General features: G+C 41.4%; 1 protein-coding gene across 1 annotated transcript in view; it reads left to right on the top strand.

Moving 5' to 3' along the window:
* Positions 1-10,177: 10,177 nt before the first annotated feature.
* SPACA1 (sperm acrosome associated 1) overlaps positions 10,178-20,625 on the top strand; it is a 28,327-nt gene continuing 17,879 nt past the window's right edge. Inside the window, exons 1-3 of the mRNA XM_039530601.1 lie at positions 10,178-10,376; positions 15,861-15,917; positions 20,177-20,278. Coding sequence (XP_039386535.1) covers positions 10,220-10,376; positions 15,861-15,917; positions 20,177-20,278 — 316 coding nt within the window. The 5' untranslated portion in view covers positions 10,178-10,219. The remainder of the gene's footprint in view (positions 10,377-15,860; positions 15,918-20,176; positions 20,279-20,625) is intronic.

Genomic DNA, 20,625 nt, shown 5'->3' with positions numbered 1-20,625 from the left:
CAAAGCTAGGGGTACTGTAAGCAGTGTGGTAGTGGGGACGCCAATGAACACCATATAAAGTTGGGTAACCTTTCAGTCAGGATATAGAGAACGGGGAAATGGAAAGAGAGGACCCAGGCTGAGGCTGGAGTGCTGTGGTGGGTTGTGGGAAAGGATTGGAGGGCAAACAACAATTGATTATTGGGTGGGAGCTTGACCAGTGTTCTCAGTTAGCAAAGAGCAAGGCAACCTGACTAGCAGTCTGCCCTAGACGTCCGAGTGAGATATCTGCCCCGTTATGTGTCATGACTAGAAAACAACTAGTGGGGACTTAATGTCTGAACGGGAGGGGGGGGGGGGGGAAGTTAACAGGAACATCTGAGAGTAACAGTGATAAAAGAGATTAACAGCAAGTTAATTGTCTAGTGAAGTCTGTGAGGCTGGAGGCAGAGTTTCCTTGTGGATTCCCAAGGCTCTGAGGTTTTGCAGGCACATGTTCTTTGCTTTCTCCAAGGATTTTTAAACCCCTCTCCTCTGAGGGGAACATGTGGAGGAAAATCTGCAAGGTGGCACAGAGTTTCCTGGGCTGTCTGTTCAATTGACAGCTTTTCCACAGGAGGGTACAAAATGGTTGACAGTTTGTCCGCTCATGAGAAACAAAGACAAACAGTTTCAGCTGCTTCCCCTGTGATGGTAATCAGAGAGATAAGAACTTTATAGAGATCATGAAAACACCCACAATTACATTAAAAAGACATATTTTAATAAGGGATATAAATCCTATTTGGGGCAGAGACCATCTGTCATTATGTGTGTGCACAGTGCCTAGCACAAAGTGAACCTGCTCTTGATTTGGTCCTCCAGGCAACTACTGCAATGAAAATTAATACTAATAAAAAAAATATTAGCGAAGCACTAACTGACCGAGTTAGGAAAATACTTTCCCTATGTGTGGATTATTCCATACTTGTCCATTATGGGGATTCTAACAGCTTCTTCCAAAATATGTTGTATTAGCCACTGTCAGACAGGACTGAGCTAGACGGGTTACTCATCTGATCCACTTAGGCAATTTCTAGATTCTTAAGTCCACCTTCTTATGCTTTGTCTGAGTGGCTGGGCTTCAATCAGAGGGAAAGTAATTTATTCCACTTACACTCAATGGCCTAGTGTGTGAACTGTTCCCAGGATGTACATGAGCCTTCTGTGTAGCTTTGGGATGCAGGATCCTCTGGAATTAATTTCCTCACTGCCTTTTCACATTCTGAAGGCCTGCTGGTGTTCTGTGTAAATAGAGTCTCCCTACATGTTCAGTTTACCAGTATTGATGGTAACATTATCAGAGTCAAAAGGTCAGACACTATCATATCCAAGAGGACACCCAACACATGCACATTTCTTGAACTGATCTGTTTTTCAAGATACTCCAGATGTTGTTCTGCCACAGGATTTCTCCTTTAACAGTATTTTAATTGAATGGGCCTGTTCTATTACGTATCCCTCAGCTGCTTAATAGATCATTTTTAGAGATATGCAGTCAATAGATTCTTGTTCTTGAAAAATTTTTTTACAGGCAAAGCTTGCCAAAAGAGTCTTGAGAGCCCAGTTGTCGTGAACTGTTATTGTGATGGTGGCTCTAGTATGACAAAACAACTAGAAAGCAAAAACTAGTCCAGAGATACACTTCTAGCACTGCTGCAAACACGATTTAAAGCTAGCAGACTAGGCGTTAACAAGTCATTTTGAACAGCTAGTATGTGCATCTTATATGCAACCATACATGCCAGGAAAAAAATGTATTTTAAGCCCATAACAGTCATGAAATGATTGAAAATCTGTGTATTTCCCCTCACATTCTGTAAAACCTGGCATTTCCTTCATAGATAGGGCCTCGTTTTCATAGGTGGTGAGTACCCACAGTTCCAGCTGAAAACTGCAGCTGCTCAGCACCTTTGAAGGCACATGACCTTGCTCCCACCGAAGTTAGCAACAAAACTCCCATTGACTTTTAAGTGAGCAGGATTAGATTATGGGGACCAAATTCAGCCCTCACTTACACCCCTGCAACCCTGTTGAGGATAAAAAGGCTGCACAAATGTGAGAGCAGAATTTGGCTCTGAGTTTATGAAGACATGCAGGCAGTTTTACTCATGAGTTCTCTCAGTTATAAATCTCTCATTCCTTATATGAAATAATGATCAACCTATTGCTAAACACTCTTTCCAAAGCCTGTGTTCAATGTACTGATAAATTTAAAATATGAAAGTCAGTGGAATATATGAAAAAGTCTGAAAGTATATATAGATAGGCTGATATTTTTGGCCTTTTTTTTAAACTATTGTTTTTGTTTTTAAAAGGATCATTTCAGGAAGCTACAAGTAGCTAGTAAATAATGCAAACAGATGTCGATAATCAAATGGTTTATTTTTGATTTTGATAATGCATGACTTACTGAGTTAACTACACTTCCACCCATGGAAAAAAATCTCGCTTGAAGTCCACTATCTTTCTATTCCAAAAGCCACCAAAGCAGGAAGTGACTTCTCTGCACCAGCAGTGAAGAAGGAGCTGTGGAAGATCAAGGATGGCTACTCTAGTAAGTAGGGCCAGTTCCAGGGGCAGGCGAGCAGGGTGGTTACCCTGGGCACCAACTTCCAGGGGACGCCATATTACTGTGCTGCTTGGCTCCCCCCACCCTGCTCCACTGATTGTCTGTCATGGTTGTTTTGTTTATTTGTCTACTGGAAGTGGGCAGGGGCCACCGAAAACATATTCCTCTCTGGCCAGAAAAATGGCTGTGGCTGCTCCTGGTAATGATAGTTGAAAACAGGGAGGGGAGAAAAGCAGCAGCTAAGAAAAACTGTATCCATCTGTGGAAGGTCAAGCAGGTAGCTGTCAGACTAGAGCAGGAGAGAAGACAGCACCTGACTTTTTCACATCAGATGAGGTGCTACATGCTGGTTTTAGTCACATGAATGGGGCTTTATTATTTGAAAAGTTTCCCTGAGTTTTGTCTACAGTGCTGATTATTGCTGTTCAGAAATAATGCATTTGTATTTTTGGTTTTGTGATGTCTGGGGCAGGCTATGATATTTTGTTCACCATTAAAGAATCATTGCTTACCAACAGTTACTATATGGTGGCAGGAGATACCATGTTTTCTTCCTGTTCTCACTACAGGGAAATAACTGTAGTATCTCATATACCACAGTGTACCGACTTCTGATTTTTTAAAATGACAACCACCATACATAAGACAAAAAAATGCACTGCAGGTCTGAGTATGTTAGGTTTTGAATGTAAATTGCAGAAGGAACAGAACTGCTCTCCCATGAGAGGGAATCTGAGCAGAATCTCAGATACTTTTTTCAGAAATGCTGCCAACAGTGTGTTCATTAACTACTTATGGATCTGTAAAATAAGTAGAGCAATTTCCAGCTGAGAAAAGCTTAGCTCGCGTTTCTAGTGGCTTGGGAGAGATTTCCATTTAGCTCTCTTGCTAGAGCCTACTGACCTGTCTGAGTCTCAGCTGTGGTAACATATGTAAAGAGAGGAAGTCCAATGACCAGTGGCCAATTCTTGCTCCCATTGAAGTCAACTGAAAAATTCCCATTGACTTGGGGATGGAACTAGGACTGTGTCCTGGGGTGTTCTGTGGTCGCTCAATGCTTACAGAGCATGCAAGAGCTCTGCTTTATTCGGTGTCCAGTTTCAGCTGGCTGTGCATAACAACAAGAGCATCAGGCAGTGCCTTGCCCAGACTCTATGTCTGGGAAGCTCAGTCCTTAAAGGCACAGGCCGCGCCATCGCATCTTTCTTTCCTAGCCAAAACTTATTAACAATAACACTTAAAGAACCAACATTAATATAACATGCATTTACAAATACTTATAATCTAATAACTAAACTTACTAATAACATTCAGTTAGTCATTGAAGCGCCCTGTATGCTCATTTGGACCTGCAGTGCTCCGTTGGGACCTCAGAACTACTGCTGTCAGAAGGTGGCAAATCCACTTAAAAAGATAAGAATGGCCCTACTGGGTCAGACCAAAGGTCCATCTAGCCCAGTATCCTATCTTCCGACAGTGGCCAGTGCCAGGTGCCCCAGAGGGAATGAACACAACAGGTAATCAAGTGATCCATCCCCTGTCGCTCCTTCCCAGCTTCTGGCAAACAGAGGCTAGGGACACCATCCCTGCCCATCCTGACTGATAACCATTGATGGACCTATCCTTCATAAATTTATCTAGTGTTTTTTTTTTTTAACCCTGTTATGGTCTTGACCTTCACAACATCATCTGGCAAGGAGTTCCACAGGTTGACAGTGTGTTGTGTGAAGAAATACTTCCTTTTATTTGTTTTAAACCTGCTGCCTATTAATTTCATTTGGTGACCCTTAGTGTTATGAGCAGTAGTAAACAATGCTTCCTTATCTACTTTCTCTACACCAGTCATGATTTTATAGACCTCAATCATATCTCCCCTTAGCCATCTCTTTTCGAAGCTGAAAAGTCCCAGTCTTATTAATCTCTCCTCATTTGGCTTGTTCCATACCCCTAATCATTTTTGCTGCCCTTTTCTGCCCTTTTGCCTCATTTCTTCTGGTTGTTTTATGTCCTAGTGCTCTGTTGTCTCAATCTGCTGTAGTTGTTGCCTGTTTGAGACTCTTTGGGCAAAAAGGCAGGTCCTGTGCCCGGTATCGTCCTCCTTTTTGGGATTTGGAGAAGATGTCACCATAGTATGTATCTACCTAAGGTGAAAATCTCATATGACTGCAGGGCAACTTATCTCTTGTGACCCCACTGTTGATTGCGACCATTGTTTCCCAACGTAGAGACACTCATCATCATTTTCATGAAGTGGTGGCAGCTGCCAGGACCTCAAATCATATTGATTTTTGTTTTGCCTTATCTGTCTCTATACAGCTGCAAGTCCCCAGAGACTGACATCAGTTTCTATCAGTGCAGATGTTCTTGTTTTTCGTTTTCTGTCCAACAAAATTTCAGCAGGTAACAACCCCTGCTTCATTGATGTTATTCTGTAACTTAACTGTGCTAAATACAGATCAGTCTGACTCCACAGCTTTTTTCAGTAGGTGCTTTATTATTTTGATACTGTTTCCTACCAACTCATTGGATTGGGGATAATGGAGACTAGTGGTTACATGTCTAAACCTGTACTTCACTACAAAATGCTTAAACTCATGCCCACTAAACTGTGCCCCATTGACTGATACTACTATGTCAGGTATACCATATACTAGCAAAAACAGATTTGATAGGCACAATCACCTATTTAGATGTAGTATCTTCTAGTAGGAGTATCTCAGGAAAGTGAGAATAATAGTTTAGGACAAATACATAGTTTTTTCTAGCCAACATAAACAAATCTATGCCTGCTTTGCTCCAGAGGGCCAATTTTTCCTGTGCCAACAGCGTGATCTCTTTCACTTTACTGGGCCTGTATTTTTAGCATATGTAACAAGCCTTAACAGCTTCCTCTATGTTACTGTTCATTTGAGTCCAATATAAAATGGCTCTGTCCAGTTTTAACTGGCTGTGTGTAACAACAAGAGTTTCACAGCACCCACCCACACTCTGGGAAGCTCAGTTCTTAAAGGCACAGTCGCCAATACCACAGGTCCCACATGAGATATCCCACTAATTCTCTTAGTTTAAGTTTATTCTAGTGTTTGGTTCCCTGTTGATAGATACTGAGGGCCAAATTCAGATGTTGGAGTAAGTAGATACAACTACTCAGACTTCAGCAGAATTGCATATGCTTATCCCAGGTCTGATTATGATCTAATATCTTTGTACGTTACTTTTTTCACATTACTGTAAAGTACTGAAATTTATTTGAAATAACTTATTTTACAGGAGAAAGTACAACTATGTCAAAGACATGATGGCAGATTTCCAAACAATAATATTAATAATAAAAAAAATCTGCTCTGCTATTGATCCAAATGAATGTTGAAAACATTACTATGGCAACAATTCTTACTTCCTGGAAGAAGCATGGCATTATCTATGCATAGGAATTAAATAGGAAGAGGTGTTTTTCAATGTGTTTCCCCCTACCCACCCACTACAGATGTGCTGACCTTCTGACATCAGCTCCTGCTGCAGGAAGTTTCTATTAAATAAAACTTAGGGAATTATTCATTGGCTCATGCCCAGTGAATCAAGAAATACCATTTACCTCAAACACTCTGTCACAGAAGACAACATGGCATGGAATTCACATTTTCTGAAAGAATCAAGCATCTTTCTTGCATTTAAAGCCACCAAGTTTATCATTGTGAATAAAACAGGCATGTTGACAGGTCCATTTTAGTGTTGTGTGTGTTTTGGTTATGTGCAGTTACAAAGCTATGAAAACACCAATTATTAGCTAAAGAAACTCTGTGAAACATCCATGTTTGTTGTACTCTTTATGTGAATGAGTGAGGATTTATGGTAAAAATACAAATTGTTTTTGTTCCCTCCTCTAATAGTGGCAGTAAGACTAATAAAATAAGCAAGAAACTACTTTGCATTATGTGGCTAAATAGGTCTATCAAATACAGCCTGAACGCTAACCAAGAGCACTAAGGAAGATAGGGATATTTATAACACTTCACAAGCCTTTTTCTTCCTGAAGGTGTCAACTTTACCTGGGGTGCATCTCTCCCCCTCAAGACCCATGTGGGCACCTGTAAGGAAAATACAACTCTGATCACTTGGATAACTGCTGCTCCTCTGATCCTGGGGTGGTGGTGACTGCTATGGGCCTAGGAAGACTACTTTCCCTCTTCCTATAACTGGCTGGGGAGAGAGAAAGTATTAAGTGAGGAATGGTGCCAGTGATAAGAGCAGAGCCTGGAAGAAAGCTTCCAAACACCATTCCACTGCAGAAATGCTTTTGTTACTGTCCTGGTGCTGGGGGAGACGTGAGGAAGCAGTTGCAATCTCTTTCAAAGATGTTCATTTGCCAGCCCCTTTCCTGTTGGGGCAGCCCAGGGTACAACCAGCCATGAGAGCAGGTGTAGGTGTGGCAAACCCACTACTTGGCAATCCACTATGCTCCTCCATGGAGTCACTAGCAGAGTGAGTAAGGGGAGTGAGGAGAGCAGATTCTTGCACACTAATCTTACTTAGGAGGGACACCCTCTATTTTTGAGCAAAATATTTAGCTTTTTTCTTGGTCCCTTCAAAAAGCTTTCCTAGGTCTGTATATTTCATTGGAGTTATGTGGTCTTATTTTAATTCCATTATGTCCTCATTTATAACTTTCAAATGGTGTCCCATCTGGAAGAGATGAAAAATAAGGAGGATTAGGAAAAGTGAGAGACAGCATGGGGAATAGTTAGACACAAGTTTATGGAGAGGATAGACACTCAATATTTGTGGGGGTGCAGTGCTGAAATGGAATAGACTTCCATACTAAAGAATAATATTGACATAAAGCATGCTAACTAGCCACCCACTAGTTCTCTGCAGTTTACTTTGTGTCCATTTAAAAAAAACCAGTTTTTTGGTAAGATCTTAAAAACAGAGCTCCTGATTACTCTGTGTGGACATTAAAAATCCACTTATGTGAGAGCAGTGGTTTTCATTGCCACCATCTCAAAACTGTCATTTGTTCTGTGCACCAGTTGTTTTCTGTCCTCCACACCAGAGGTGCATTGCATTGGCGCTATATTGTAAAGTGCTTTGAAAGGATGAAACATAACATAAGAACATAAGAGTTTTAAATGACCTATTAATTCATCTAATTCTTGTATTATGTGAATAAGTAAATAACTTTTCCTTATCCACTTTCTCAACATCACTCATGATTTTATATACCTCTATCATGTCCCCTTAGTCTTCTCTTTTCCAATCTGAAGAGTCCTAGCCTCTTTAAAAGTTCCTCTGGGACCTTCTCTAAACCCTAAATCATTTTAGTTGCTCTTTTCTGAACCTTTTTAGTGCTAGAATATTTTTTTTTTGAGGAGAGACACATCTGTACACAGTATTGAGATGTGTGGCGTACCATGGGATTTATATAAGGGCAATATATATTTCTCTCTCTATTCTCTATCCCCCTTTTTTGATGATTCCTGTTTTTTTTTTTTTTTTTTGCACCGCTGCTGCACTGCGTGCTTGAGAGAGAAGACTCCACGATAACTCCAAGATCTTTTTTCCTGACTAGCTAAATTAGCCCCCCCCCCCATCATGTTGTAGGTGGGACTTGAAGCTATAGAATATATCCTTATCATTCTGACAATATAAACTTTGTTTGCAGAGTTGTTGTAGCTGTGTTGGTCCCAGTATATTAGAAAGACAAGGTGGATGAGGTAATATCTTTTATTGCGCCAACTTCTATAGGTGAGAGAGACCGCTTCTGAGCCACTCGGAGCTCTTCTTCAGGTCTGGGAAAAGTAGTCAGAGCGTCACAGCTAAATGTAAGGTGGAACAGATTGTTTAGCATAAGTAGTTAGCGCATGTTCTAAGGGACCACTCTACTCTTTCCCCACCTGAAAAAGAACTCTCTGTGGCTCGAAAGCTTCTCTCTCTCCTCAACAGAAGTTGGTCCAATAAAATATGTTACCTACCCGCTTTATCTCTCTGATACAAACTTTGAAAGTCTTATGCATTTGATGGAATAGGCAACGCCTCTCCACCCATCAAATCAAAATATTGCAGTGCTCTAAACTCCCCAGAGTGAAGTTCCTGTCCCCATCACTATAGTAAATGAGAGTCTACCATGTATTTTTAAAAAGTAATAGCTCTCTTCCTTCCTTCCTTCCCAGCCCATAGGATAAATAGCTTCATTAGTTCACAGGAATTTTGTTTGTTTGCTTGTTTATGTTTGTGCGTGTGAGCGAGTGGGTGTTTTGTGTATCCATATGTGTGGGAAGAAATTATTGGGGGAAAGCTAAATTGAAATAAGATTTGCATTTAATTCTGAAAGGGATGTGATCTCTGCTCATTCTTATCTCTTGGAAGAGTTAATACTATAGTCTTGGTCCAGCTTCTTTGAGAGTTCTATCTCCTGCATTCACAAGCCTCCTATTCTTTGAGTTTCATCATTCCAGTGGAACACACATGTCAATGGAGGTCCTGGTTCCAGACAAGGTTTTGAGCATCAGGACAGAGACTTTGAGCTGGACTCTATTCAGTGTAAAGACCAGAGCACATGTTCATTGTGGCCTGTGATGTTAAGCTGCGTTGGGTAGTAGTTAGCCAAAATCCCCGTTCTCCTCCAGAACTATTGTTTTGCACACCTGCTATCTATATAGCTGTCATCTTTCTACCCCAGATGTGGCTGCATTTCAGCAGAGCTGCATGTATGTAGCTTGTAAAGAGCTTTGGGATACTTTGGGTTGACAGGTGCTATCGAAAGCTAAGATACTATTGTAAGTGTTTCTATTAGGAACAGGCCTGAAGCAGAACACTGAATCCAAACTCCCTTCTGAAGTTTGGGGAAGTGCTCTATGGGTTCAATTCCATATACAGATTGTGTTACTTAGGCCTATCTGTAATGAGTGTCCTCAACATTCAGGCAGCACAAAGTTTGTGGTCCACATTTTCAGAAAGTAGGGCTTTGAGGTCCATGCACACAAATACAGGATTGATGCCATAGATGTACATACAAATTAGTATATTTAGACATCATGGGCCAGAGTCTGCTCTCATTTGGACTAATTTAAATCCCCAGTGACTTCAGAGAAAGTTAGTCTGAATTTGTAAGTCTGAGTAGACCCTGCCCCCTACTGTTAGGGTGGAACTGAGAAGGAGGGCTGCTCCAGGTGCTGTGACAGTCCGATGGCTGGCAGATCTGGGCGGCTGCCTGGGGAGAAGGGGCAGCAAAGGTGGCATTGCCTGGGTGCTGTGAGATGGAAAAGAGATGTCTGTGGGTGAGGTGCAATGGAAAGGAGGCAGAGAAGGAGGTTCTGGTGGGGGGTGCCCAGCCAGCAGGGAGGGGCAGAGAAGGCTGGGGATGTTTTTGGAGTGCCAGGTGGAAAACAAGGGACGGGGAGGGGAGTCTGGAAAGAGGGTTGGGGGCGGGGGGAAGTCTCCTGGCACCATCATGCAGAGGCAGGCGCGCGGAGCCCCCCGCCCCCAGCGCCTGGCTTGCCGGCAGCTCCGAACGCTGAGCCGGCCCTTTGTGACGCCTCAGGCGTTGCCGGGCTGCGGCGGCGGGTTCCACCGGGGCGGCTCGGCGCTGGGCTGCGGTCGCGGGGGCGGCCACTCGGGGCGCGGCGGAGGATGGGGCTGCGGGCGGCCGGGGACGCGGGGCGCCTCGCCCTGCGCCTGGGGCTACTCCTGAGCCTGCTGGCCCAGCAGCCCGTGAGCGCCAAGAACGACAGCGGCTCTGCCCTCGAGCAAGCTGTGGTGGAGCCGATAGTGCAGCTGTTAGAGCCGGGTGAGGGGAGGGGCTGGACCGACGCGTTCCTGCAGGGTGGGGTGGGCAGCAGCGGGGTGCCAGGCAGGGTCAGGGGGGTGTCAGCGGGGTGCTAGACAGGGTGAGGTGGGTGTCAGTGGGGTGGCAGGCAGGGTGAGGGGGTGTCAGTGGGCTGGCAGGGAGGGTGAGGGGTGGCTGTGGGGTGCTAGACAGGGTGAGGTGGGTGTCAGTGGGGTGGCAGGCAGGGTGAGGGGGTGGCTGTGGGGTACTAGACAGGGTGAGGTGGGTGTCAGCGGGGTGCCAGGCAGGGTGAGGGGGTGTCTGTGGGGTGCTAGGCAGGGTGAGGTGGGTGTCAGTGGGGTGCCAGGGTGGGTGATGGGGTCTGTGGGGTGCCAGGGTGGGTGAGGGGCTGTCTGTGGGATGGCAGGGAGGGTGATGGGGTCGCTAGGGTGAGGGGGTGCCATGCAGCAGGGATGGTTCCTGGGTGCTGAGGACAAGCAGGATTTCCCTGAGCACGCTAGGAGTGGGGAAGTGCAGAAAAGCTCCCTGGCCCCATTTACTTCCACCGGGAAGGAGCCTGGCTCTCCTGGTGCATGGAGAGTAGGTCATATCATATGCCAACAATGGGAAGATGTCCTGTTCATTCATGATTTATCAAGTCACAGAGTTTCTAAGGGGCCCTCCTAAAGGGGGAGCAAGGGAAATCCTAGATTTACTTGTGATTCTTGTAGCTGAACAGTGTGGGGTAAAGGAATGTGTTGGGTACATGTAAATTCCCTCACAGTCTGTTAAGTTCATTGAGTAATGAGACACCTAAGTTCACACCTAGTGTGTCATTAGGCACAAGGACAGCTACATAATGAATTGTATTCCTTCCTTCCATCTGAAAGTGGACTTTTCCTTTTACAGAATTTCATCTGTCTCCTTGTCTTATTTTTTCCTACCACATCATTTTTCATACTGTGTTTATCCCATTTCCCTGCTCAGATGTAACCACTCTCAGTGTCATTACAGAAATTGCCTATCAGGGATCATGAGAGATCAATGTAGCCAGCTGCTTTGACTGCAAAACCTGAGTTCCAGCAGTCCTGGAACTAGGAATGAGAGTGTTAAAGTTATCCCCTGGATGCTCAGGCCTCATGTATAGCGTAGTGGAAAATATTGCTAATAAACCACAATGAGAGTAAAACATGTAAAACACGAATGAGTGACTTTCTCTATTAGTTCACTTCACAGGCATGACTTGGAACAACCTCTATTGACATTCTCAAACAGGATTTTTAAGTGTTTATCAAAATGTACTATGTGCATCCTGTGATGTGACCTGTAATGAAAAAAGAATAATGGAAACAGTTTCTGCTCTGCATGGTTTTTACCAGGATTCCAGATGTAGAGAAGAACCTGAGATGTCTTTGCTTTGCTGGTACTAATTGCAGCCCTATGACTGGAATGTAAATGTATATTATTTTAGCATAGTCTCATCTCATTTTGTGTGAGATTTACATATATAACTCCTATTAATGCTAGTGGAAGTTATATACATAAATTTCTTTGCATAGGGATGATGCTATATCTTTTTATCAGTGTCTGATGCAAAATGAAAAAGGCATATATAAATGGACGGATCAATAGGGTTTTTTTTTCTGGAGAGATTTCTCAAATTTTAGATTGGTTTAAAAAATCTAGGGAGGAAATGCAAGAAAAAAAGAGGTGAGATTGCATCATAACAATGATATGTACAGTATTATATATCATTACGTCTGCTTCTGTTCCTCTTAAAGATTTTGTTATTTGTTTTTGTTTTTCTTTGCTTTTTTTTTCTTTTCAAATTCACTGACAGCAGGATTGAGTCCATTTTCAATTATTTCTGATTGGCATGCTAATTTAGAGTCAATCCATTTTCAGTGTCTAAATATGTTTAAAAGTTTAGTTGAAATAGTATTTGAAAATAAAAAAAATCCTTTTTTTGATTTAGGATTATTCATCTCTTATGAACAAATCACCATTGTAAGTTTAAAAACATAAGAATGACCATTTCAAGTCAGACCAAAGGTTCATCTAGCCCAGTATCCTGTCTTCAGACAGTGGCCAGTGCCAGATGCTTCAGAGGGAATGAACAAAACATGGCAATTTTGAGAGATCCATCCCCAGTTGTCCAGTCCAAGCTTCTGGCAATTGAAGGTTAGGGATGCCCAGTGCATGGGATAGCATCCCTGACCATTTTGACTAATAGCTATTGATGAACCCATCCTCCATGAACTTATCTAATTCTTTTTTGAACGCAGGTATACATTTGGCCTTCACAACAGACAATGGCAACAAGTTCCACAGGTTGACTGTGTGTTGTGTGAAGATGTACTTCCTATTTTTGTTTTGAACCTTCTGCTTATTCATTTCATCGAATGACCCCTACTTCCTGTGTTATATGTTATGTGAAGGGGTAAATAACACTTCGCTATTCACTTTTCCACGCCATTCATGATTTTACAGACCTCTATTATATCCCCCTTAGTCACCTCTTTTCTGGACCGAACAATCCAAGTTTTTTAAATTTCTCCTTGTATGGAAGCTGTTTCATCCCCCTAATCCTTTTCATTGCCCTTCTGTGTATCTTCTCTGATTCTAATATATCTTTTTTGAGATGGGGTGACCAGAACTGCATGCAGTATTCAAGGTGTGGGTGTATCATGGATTTCTGTAGTGGCATTCTGGTATTTTCTGTTTTATTATCTATCCCTTTCCTAATGGTTCCTAACATTCTGTTAGCTTTTTTGACTGCTGCTGCGCATTCAGCAGATGTTTTCAGAAAACTGTCCACTATGACTCCAAGATCTTTCTTGAATGGTAATGGCTAATTTAGACCCCATCATTTTGTATGTATAATTGGGATTTTTTTCTAATGTGAATTACTTTGCATTTATCAGCATTGAATTTTGTCTGCCATTTTCTTGCACGGTCACCTGGTTTAGTGAGATCCCTTTGTAAATCTTCGCAGTCATCTTTGGACTTAACTATCTTGAGTAATTTTGTATCCATTGCAAATTTTGCCACATTTCTGTTCATTGCCTTTTCCAGATAATTTATGAATATGTTGAATAGTACTGGTCCCAGGACAGATCCTTAGGGGACCCCACTGTTTACCTCTCTCTGTTGTGAAAACTGACCATTTATTTCTACCCTTTGTTTCCTATCTTTTAACCCGTTACTGAGCCAAGAGAGGGACCTTCCCTCTTATCCCATGACTGCTTAGCTTGCTTAAGTTTGCGACAAAAGAGTCATGATATGTTTTATAATGATGCTGCGACCTTCAGGTTGATAGCAAAAAAATGGGCTATACCTGGAACCAGCTAGAGCGAATGGCCCAGGATAGAAGACTATGGAGATCTGCTGTTGGCGGCCCATACCCCGGTTGGGGTGACGGGCATGAATGAATGAATGAATGACTGGATTGTGGGAAGCCTCCTGAGAGGATAGCATAGTTGGTATCTGTCTCATAGTTAGAGGAAGCTTGCTTGCTTTGGGTAGTAAGGTTGCTCACCTTTTGTTAGTAATCTTTGAATCTGTTCGGTCCCTGGCTGCTCTTAAATCAAGTAGTAGCAGTGGCCAAAACCCATTTTTTCATTTGTATCTGGATGTGAAATTGCAACCTCTCCTTTCAGATGTGACCACACCTTGCCACAGTTGCCAGATCTGGTCATTTCTAGATTGGATGACTGTAATATGTAGACTCTGGGGTAGACACCTTGGGTAAAAAACCTGCAGCTGGCCCCAGTCAGCTGACTCTAGCTCACACTGTGGGTGAGGGTGGAGGGGCCCAGAGCTTGGGCTCCAGCCTGAGCCTGAACATCTACAGAGCATTTTTAGCCCCACAGACTAAGCCCTGCAAGCCTGAGTGAGCTGACCTGGCCAGCCATGAGTGTGCTGTGAGGGTGCCGCGAGTCTTTTACCCCTTGTGGCAGTTCCCCAGCTAGTATAAATTGTCATTGCTGCATTGAAATCAATAGAACTTTGACAATGTACACCAGCGAAGGATCTGCCCTCCAGTTTTCCCAGTTCTCTAACATGTTTTATTTCTGTCCCTATGAATGAGAATAAACCATTTTATAATATGGGTTGATCACAGCCACATTTAAACATGTTTACATTTGTATTATAGATGGGATCTTGGAAATCTCCTCTCCCTTTCTATTATGCTGTGGTGGTTGAGATTAGCCAAAGCTCTTGAGCTAATCCCACAGATTTAAATGAGGTGTGGGGGAGGGAAGGCACTGAAGGCATGGTGTCTTAAGTTATGGGCTGTCTCTCTGTTTTCACATGATTTTGCATGAGGTGATACTGACAGAATCTATTTTTTTTTAAATTCCTCCCTTTCTGGTTTGAGAGAGTTAATAATAATGAACTAAATTGTGAAATTATTCTTTAAATATTGCTGTATATGTACTAAAAGGATGATCTAGTTAGCACTGCTTATATATATAGTGACAGTTAGGAATAGCACAAGTGTAGAATTATGAAGTTTCATGAATAATGTTGGAAAAGAGGTTGTAAGAGTTTGATAATAGTTTATGCCTACTACCACTGTAGTGTTAATCCCTTACTGTAAAGTAAGGAAGGCTATTTTATATTTGTGTATCACTGACTACTAGTGGAAAGGACCCACTCATTTTTCCACCACAGAAATGTTATGTAAAGTTTTAACAGCTTAAAAGAAGAGAAATATAAACTTGCATTACTGAATTAACATAACATTTTGTGTAGAAGAGATTCCAAAACAAAAAAATGAGGAATAGAAAAAGTAAACTTTGCATTTATGGTATTTATTATCATAACAACATATTTGGAGTAGGATAGACTGATTATGTAGACTTGCAAAAACAGCCATAATAAATCGTCTTTGTCCCTTTGCATTTTAGAAGATTAAAAAGACTTATTGCCTGTTTAATGAATTGTTTTCAAAGACACTGCATAAAGTTGTTTAATTCCTCTATTGGTCAGTTACTTTTTCTTAGCATCCTTATAAACATTCAACTTGTATTAATAAATCCATATTTGAATCCCAGATGGAGATGTGAACCTTTTACTTCTGCATAATTTGCAAAACTCATTTCCTAGCCTGAGAAGTACCAGAAAAATGGAAGAAGCCAAATCATAGTGGTTAAAACCACAATAGTTAATTAAAAGACTGTACCTGGTTGATTCATTGCTTGTGCTAGCTGTCTAAAGCTGACCTTAAAGTGTGATGGGGAAAAAAATCATGTGGGAAGGCTTGCAGTAAACTAATTTAACATAGAAGATTGATTTATAAGGAAAATGCATAATATTTTCTCAAAAATGAGATTAAGATTTAAATATTAGTTATTTGCACTTGGTTTTCCGAAAAGGCTAGGGAAGACTTCAAGATGTGAATTTCCTGGTAAATGGGTATTCCTCCCCGCCCCCCCCCCACCCCGCACACCCTCCAAGAAGGTGTCATATTAGAAATGTAACTTCAGACTTTGTGTTTAGGTTTGAATGCTACAGTATCCAAGGAAGTAGAATTTGGAATATGCACAGTGACGTGCGGTAAGTAGCAAAGCAGATGAATAAAGCATATTGTAATTTGTTTTGGGGAAAAAAGTGCTAACTGTAGCAATTTAGCAGGTGTAATTTGCTTGCTCTCCTTCACCTCTCATTGATTTCAATTTCCAATAACTATAATTAACAAAAACAATCAAGCTGATTGTCATTAGAAGTTTAGGTCAGATCTGTTGTTTTATTAATTTCACAGCCTGCAAGCTCCTATTTTAAACCAGTTCCCTACATTTATTGGCACATGAGCTGCCTTCACCAAAGTAACAATTTTCTCTATTTGTGAACATCTGTGAGATGTTCAGAAGATGAAAGATCTTCTGATGCATCTCACAGATGTCTTCCCACATACAGTATTGCCAACTCTATCAAAAAATTGCTCATCTGCAGTAGTCTATTCTATATTCCACATTTATATAATTTATAAACTGTATAATGGAAAGAAGAGGTATCCTGGAGAAAGATAGGATGAAAATTCAGCACACAGAATCTCAGAATTTTTGCTTCACCCATCTGGTGAAAACTGGATATATTGCAAAGAAGACATCTGTGGTATTAGGGTGGTAATAGGGGCCGGAATGGAGTGGCACTGCATTGCTTAGAAAGCACCCATTTAGCAGAAGATTCAGAAATAGTACTGAATTTGTTTTGAACAGACTCTGTCTCTCATAGTATCATAGTACCTGGAAACAAGAAGGGAGGAGGGGAACCACCAACTTTCAGATCAATTAGTCTATTCCCCAGCCAATATGGTATTATTTCATACATTACATTCTCTAGTATTTTTTTCCTGACTAGTTCTGAATGTCGCAAATGATGGGGCTTCCACTACTGCCCTTGGGAAACTATTCCACACGCTAATAAATCTTGATCTCAAAAAGTCTTTTTTTCTGACACTCAGTTTAATTATTCCCTTTCTTAATTTTGTCATTTACTGCTGGTTATACACCTCACTTCCCCTCATTATGAGCCACCCTAAATAATCTCATTTTCTTTCATGCTTGCACCCTTAAGATATTTAGAGACTCTTATCATGGCCCACCTCTTCAGTGGACCTCTCAGATGTCCCTCCATTTGAGGGACTTAACTCATTTTAGTCCCAAAGTTACCTGTGTTCCCAACAAATGTGATGTCCTTTCACTTTTATTGGTGTCAATTATTTAAATCTTAAATAAATAATCATCAGTTAGAGGTTGGATGAAGGATTATTTACACTAAAGGCCATTCCCCATCATTTTGAATTTGGATATTATTTTGTTTCCCTCATTTTGGGTCTCGGTCACTCATTAGATCCAATAGTTGGGTGTTGGCAGGTTGAAAGGTATTCCCTCCAGTCCATCCAGCCAAACTATATACATTTAACTTTCTTAATCTTTATTTATAAACCCATCCCTACATCCCTCAGTAATTTTGGTTGCTGTTTGAATTGCCTCCAGTTTCTCAATATCTTTCTGTTAATGTTGTGGCCAGAATTCAGTATTCTTGACGTGGTTATACCACGGCTTATAGAGAGATCATAAAACCTTATTTCTTCATAATAATGATGCTCGTTAATATTTTGGTCAATTCTGCATTAGTCTTTTTTGCTGCCGTGTCCCAATAAATTGATGTCTAATTTTTCTGTCTACTATTACCTCTAGGTCTCTTTCACCATTTGTATTTTCCTTCCCATTGATATTTACTTTTTGTATTATTTTTCCCAGCTGTATTATTAACTTGCATTTTTTTCAAGTTCCATGTTTCTAATCTTTCTAGTTTAACATGACCATGCTTCCATCTGAGTTAATTTGAATAATTCTTTAAAATAAGACTTCATTTGACAGAGTATTGCAGTAGATTAACTTCTGCAGAGTTGGCAGCTGCTAATAGGGAGGGGAAAGGGGAAACAAGTTTTCTGGGAATAGAAGACAAAACTGGTCAAAATGGAGAGGCAGGGGAGTACTGAAATGCCCTATAGGTCTCTGGATGGGGTTCCTTTAGTCAACTCTTTGACTTTGATAGCGTGCCACAGTTTTAATATTCAGATAGTTAAAACAGGCATGTTTTTTCCTACTAAACGTGACCACAGTTAGCTCAGCATCCGGATTTTTTCAGACCAGCCATTTTGATGTTCAAAGGTTTTCTGCTCACCCCCCTCTGTTTTCCCAGACACCAGACAACAAAAAGACCTAGTTCTAAAGTAAGAGGAATGTCTTTAATAAAAGTGTCAGTTCATTGTCATTTACACCTCTGTCTCTGCATCCTTGAGATGAGACATTCTCAGCAGTGGAGAATGATCCCTGTTTTGTGACAGCTTCAGTAAGTGTTGTTGTCTCCCTCTGTCACTTGAAGTATTGTTTCATGAGCTATATCTCATCTGTGAAATATTCTAATATCTATCAGTGTGTACCATACATATTTAAAAGAAGCAGATACATCACAACAAATTATTCTTCACATCAGTGGGGTTAATTCAGCATTCCAATCAATTTCCCATTTATCATACTGCAGGAGGGTTTTAACTCCCCTTTTCCCATGCCCCTGCAGTTTAGTAAACAACATGCTGCTAGAATAATGGCAATTTCTTCAGTGTTTACTGGGCCTAAACATACTATTCCCTCCACCCCCACACCCTATGTCATTTCAGTGAACTGTGTACACATTGTTTGGCAAAAATAAATATAGCATTTGTTTTGAATTTGTAATGGTTAAAATGAGGCAGTGTTCCCATTGAAATACTGATGTGTGAGAGTAAATAAATTTTATTTAATTGAATTTTATACAGACATTTCTCTTCACCGTCAATATTTATGATTGCCTACTTCCCCTCCTTATCTTCAGTAGGACCCTCCATGTATTAGGTGGAGTTATGAGGGTCAAAATGAGGAGGTTCGAATGGGATCCACTTCAGAGCCTGTCAGTGTTGTTCCTTAGCCTGACAATACTGGTTACTGTTAAGTGATTCAAGGCTCTCCTTCTTCTCAGAGGATCCTATCCTATGAGGTGCTTAGCACACTCAATCCCTGTTGACATCAGTGGGAATTAAAGGTGCCCAGTACAGTGCAGGGTCAGGGTCAGAGTGGGAAGGCTATCTGTACCATGCTCTCAGCACCAGCTGACTTGGGCACTGAAAGACCATGTTCATGAATACTGCTAGTCAGCTTTGATGTTTGATTTGCTGTTTTGTTTTTTAGCAGTATACAGTATATTTCTGTTTATCCAAAAGCCTATTATCCAAACCTTTGCATTATCTGACTCCCTTCCTTGTCCCCCAGCATGAGACACAGGAAATACATGCCCTCTATAGCATGTGGGGAGGGATAGCTCAGTGGTTTGAGCCTTGGCCTGCTAAACCCGGCATTGTGAGTTCAGTCCTTGAGGGGGCCACTTAGAGATCTGGGGCAAAAACTGGTCCTGCTAGTGAAGGCAGGGAGCTGGACTTGATGACCTTTCAAGGTCCCTTCCAGTTCTAGGAGATTGGTATATCTCCAATTATTACCTTTTTTATTATATATCTTATGCAAGGGACAAGAAAGAGGTTCAGTAATGTGGAGGTTCATATAATGGAGTGGAGAGCCCAGCCAGGACTATTAGGAGGTGTAGTAGGACTAACTCCTGTCTACAGAGGAGGCCACTCTGCTGGTGAATGGCTCCTGTGGCAGCACAGGGAGTCCTCTGCAACCCCACTGTCATGAGAGTGAGTGAGTAGGGCTGTGACAGCAGTGCTGCAGAGAGAGGTCCCTTTGCTGCTGCAGGCCCAGTGATACCCAATCCCTGCAGGCACAAGGTGTGAGATGGGTGGGTGGGGAACAGAGACCCCCAGCCAAGACTGCAAAGAGAAGGAGGACGAGCCCTCAGTCTCAGGGGAGGCCATCCTGCTACTGGTGCCTGAAAAGCTCTCTATTATCCAAGCAAAATCCGTGTCCCAAGTGCTGTTTGGATAATCTGGAGTATAAAGTTTAATTGTATTTTGAATTCTTCTAAAAGGAGTATATTAAGAATGACTTTTTAGGAATGTGACATGGTGACTCTGAGGATCTGTGTGCTTTACAGGACCTTAGGTGATGAAAGTGGGCAGAATTAAGTGTTGTCAGCCAAATCTTAAGTACAAATATGGGATAGCCTTGGCAGAAGCTCTGAGAGGATCTGTTTCTCCGGATGTATGGTAGATAAATTAGTTTAGCATCCAATATAAAGAGAGAGAAGGCAAAAAATGTTGGAAGAAAAAGAAGAAATGGAAACTAAAATATATTTTTAAATTTTTTTTTGCAAAGGTATTGGCATTCGAGAAGTTATATTAACCAACGGGTGCCCTGGAAGCGAAACAAAATGTATTGTTCGTGTAGAGGAATGCAGAGGACCAGTAGATTGTGGATGTAAGTAGAATACTATGATATAGGAATTTAGAGTGAATGTGTTTATTCAAGGGAAACATCTTTATTCTGTGTGAGTGTGGTGGAAGTGGAAGGAAATGATTGCATTCCATTCTCCAATTACCCTATTAGGCAATCTAATAACATTTCAAAACTCATTTTTGTACTGATGTGTGTTTGATTTTAAGTCACTGTAAAGTACATTTTTCTGCACTTATTTTCTATTTTGTAGATATGTATGTATTTCTAAATATTAAGCCAAACTGCACATGTTTTAAATGGTTTTAATTGAAAGAACAATTTCAAAATAACATTCCTTGATTAGCTAAATTATGAAATGTATGGTACAT

Source organism: Mauremys reevesii, linkage group 3 (assembly GCF_016161935.1).
Source record: "Mauremys reevesii isolate NIE-2019 linkage group 3, ASM1616193v1, whole genome shotgun sequence".
In the NCBI taxonomy this organism is placed as follows: Eukaryota; Metazoa; Chordata; order Testudines; family Geoemydidae; genus Mauremys; species Mauremys reevesii.
The sequence above is the reverse complement of the archived record's forward strand: the minus strand, read 5'-3'. Positions and strand labels throughout refer to the sequence as shown.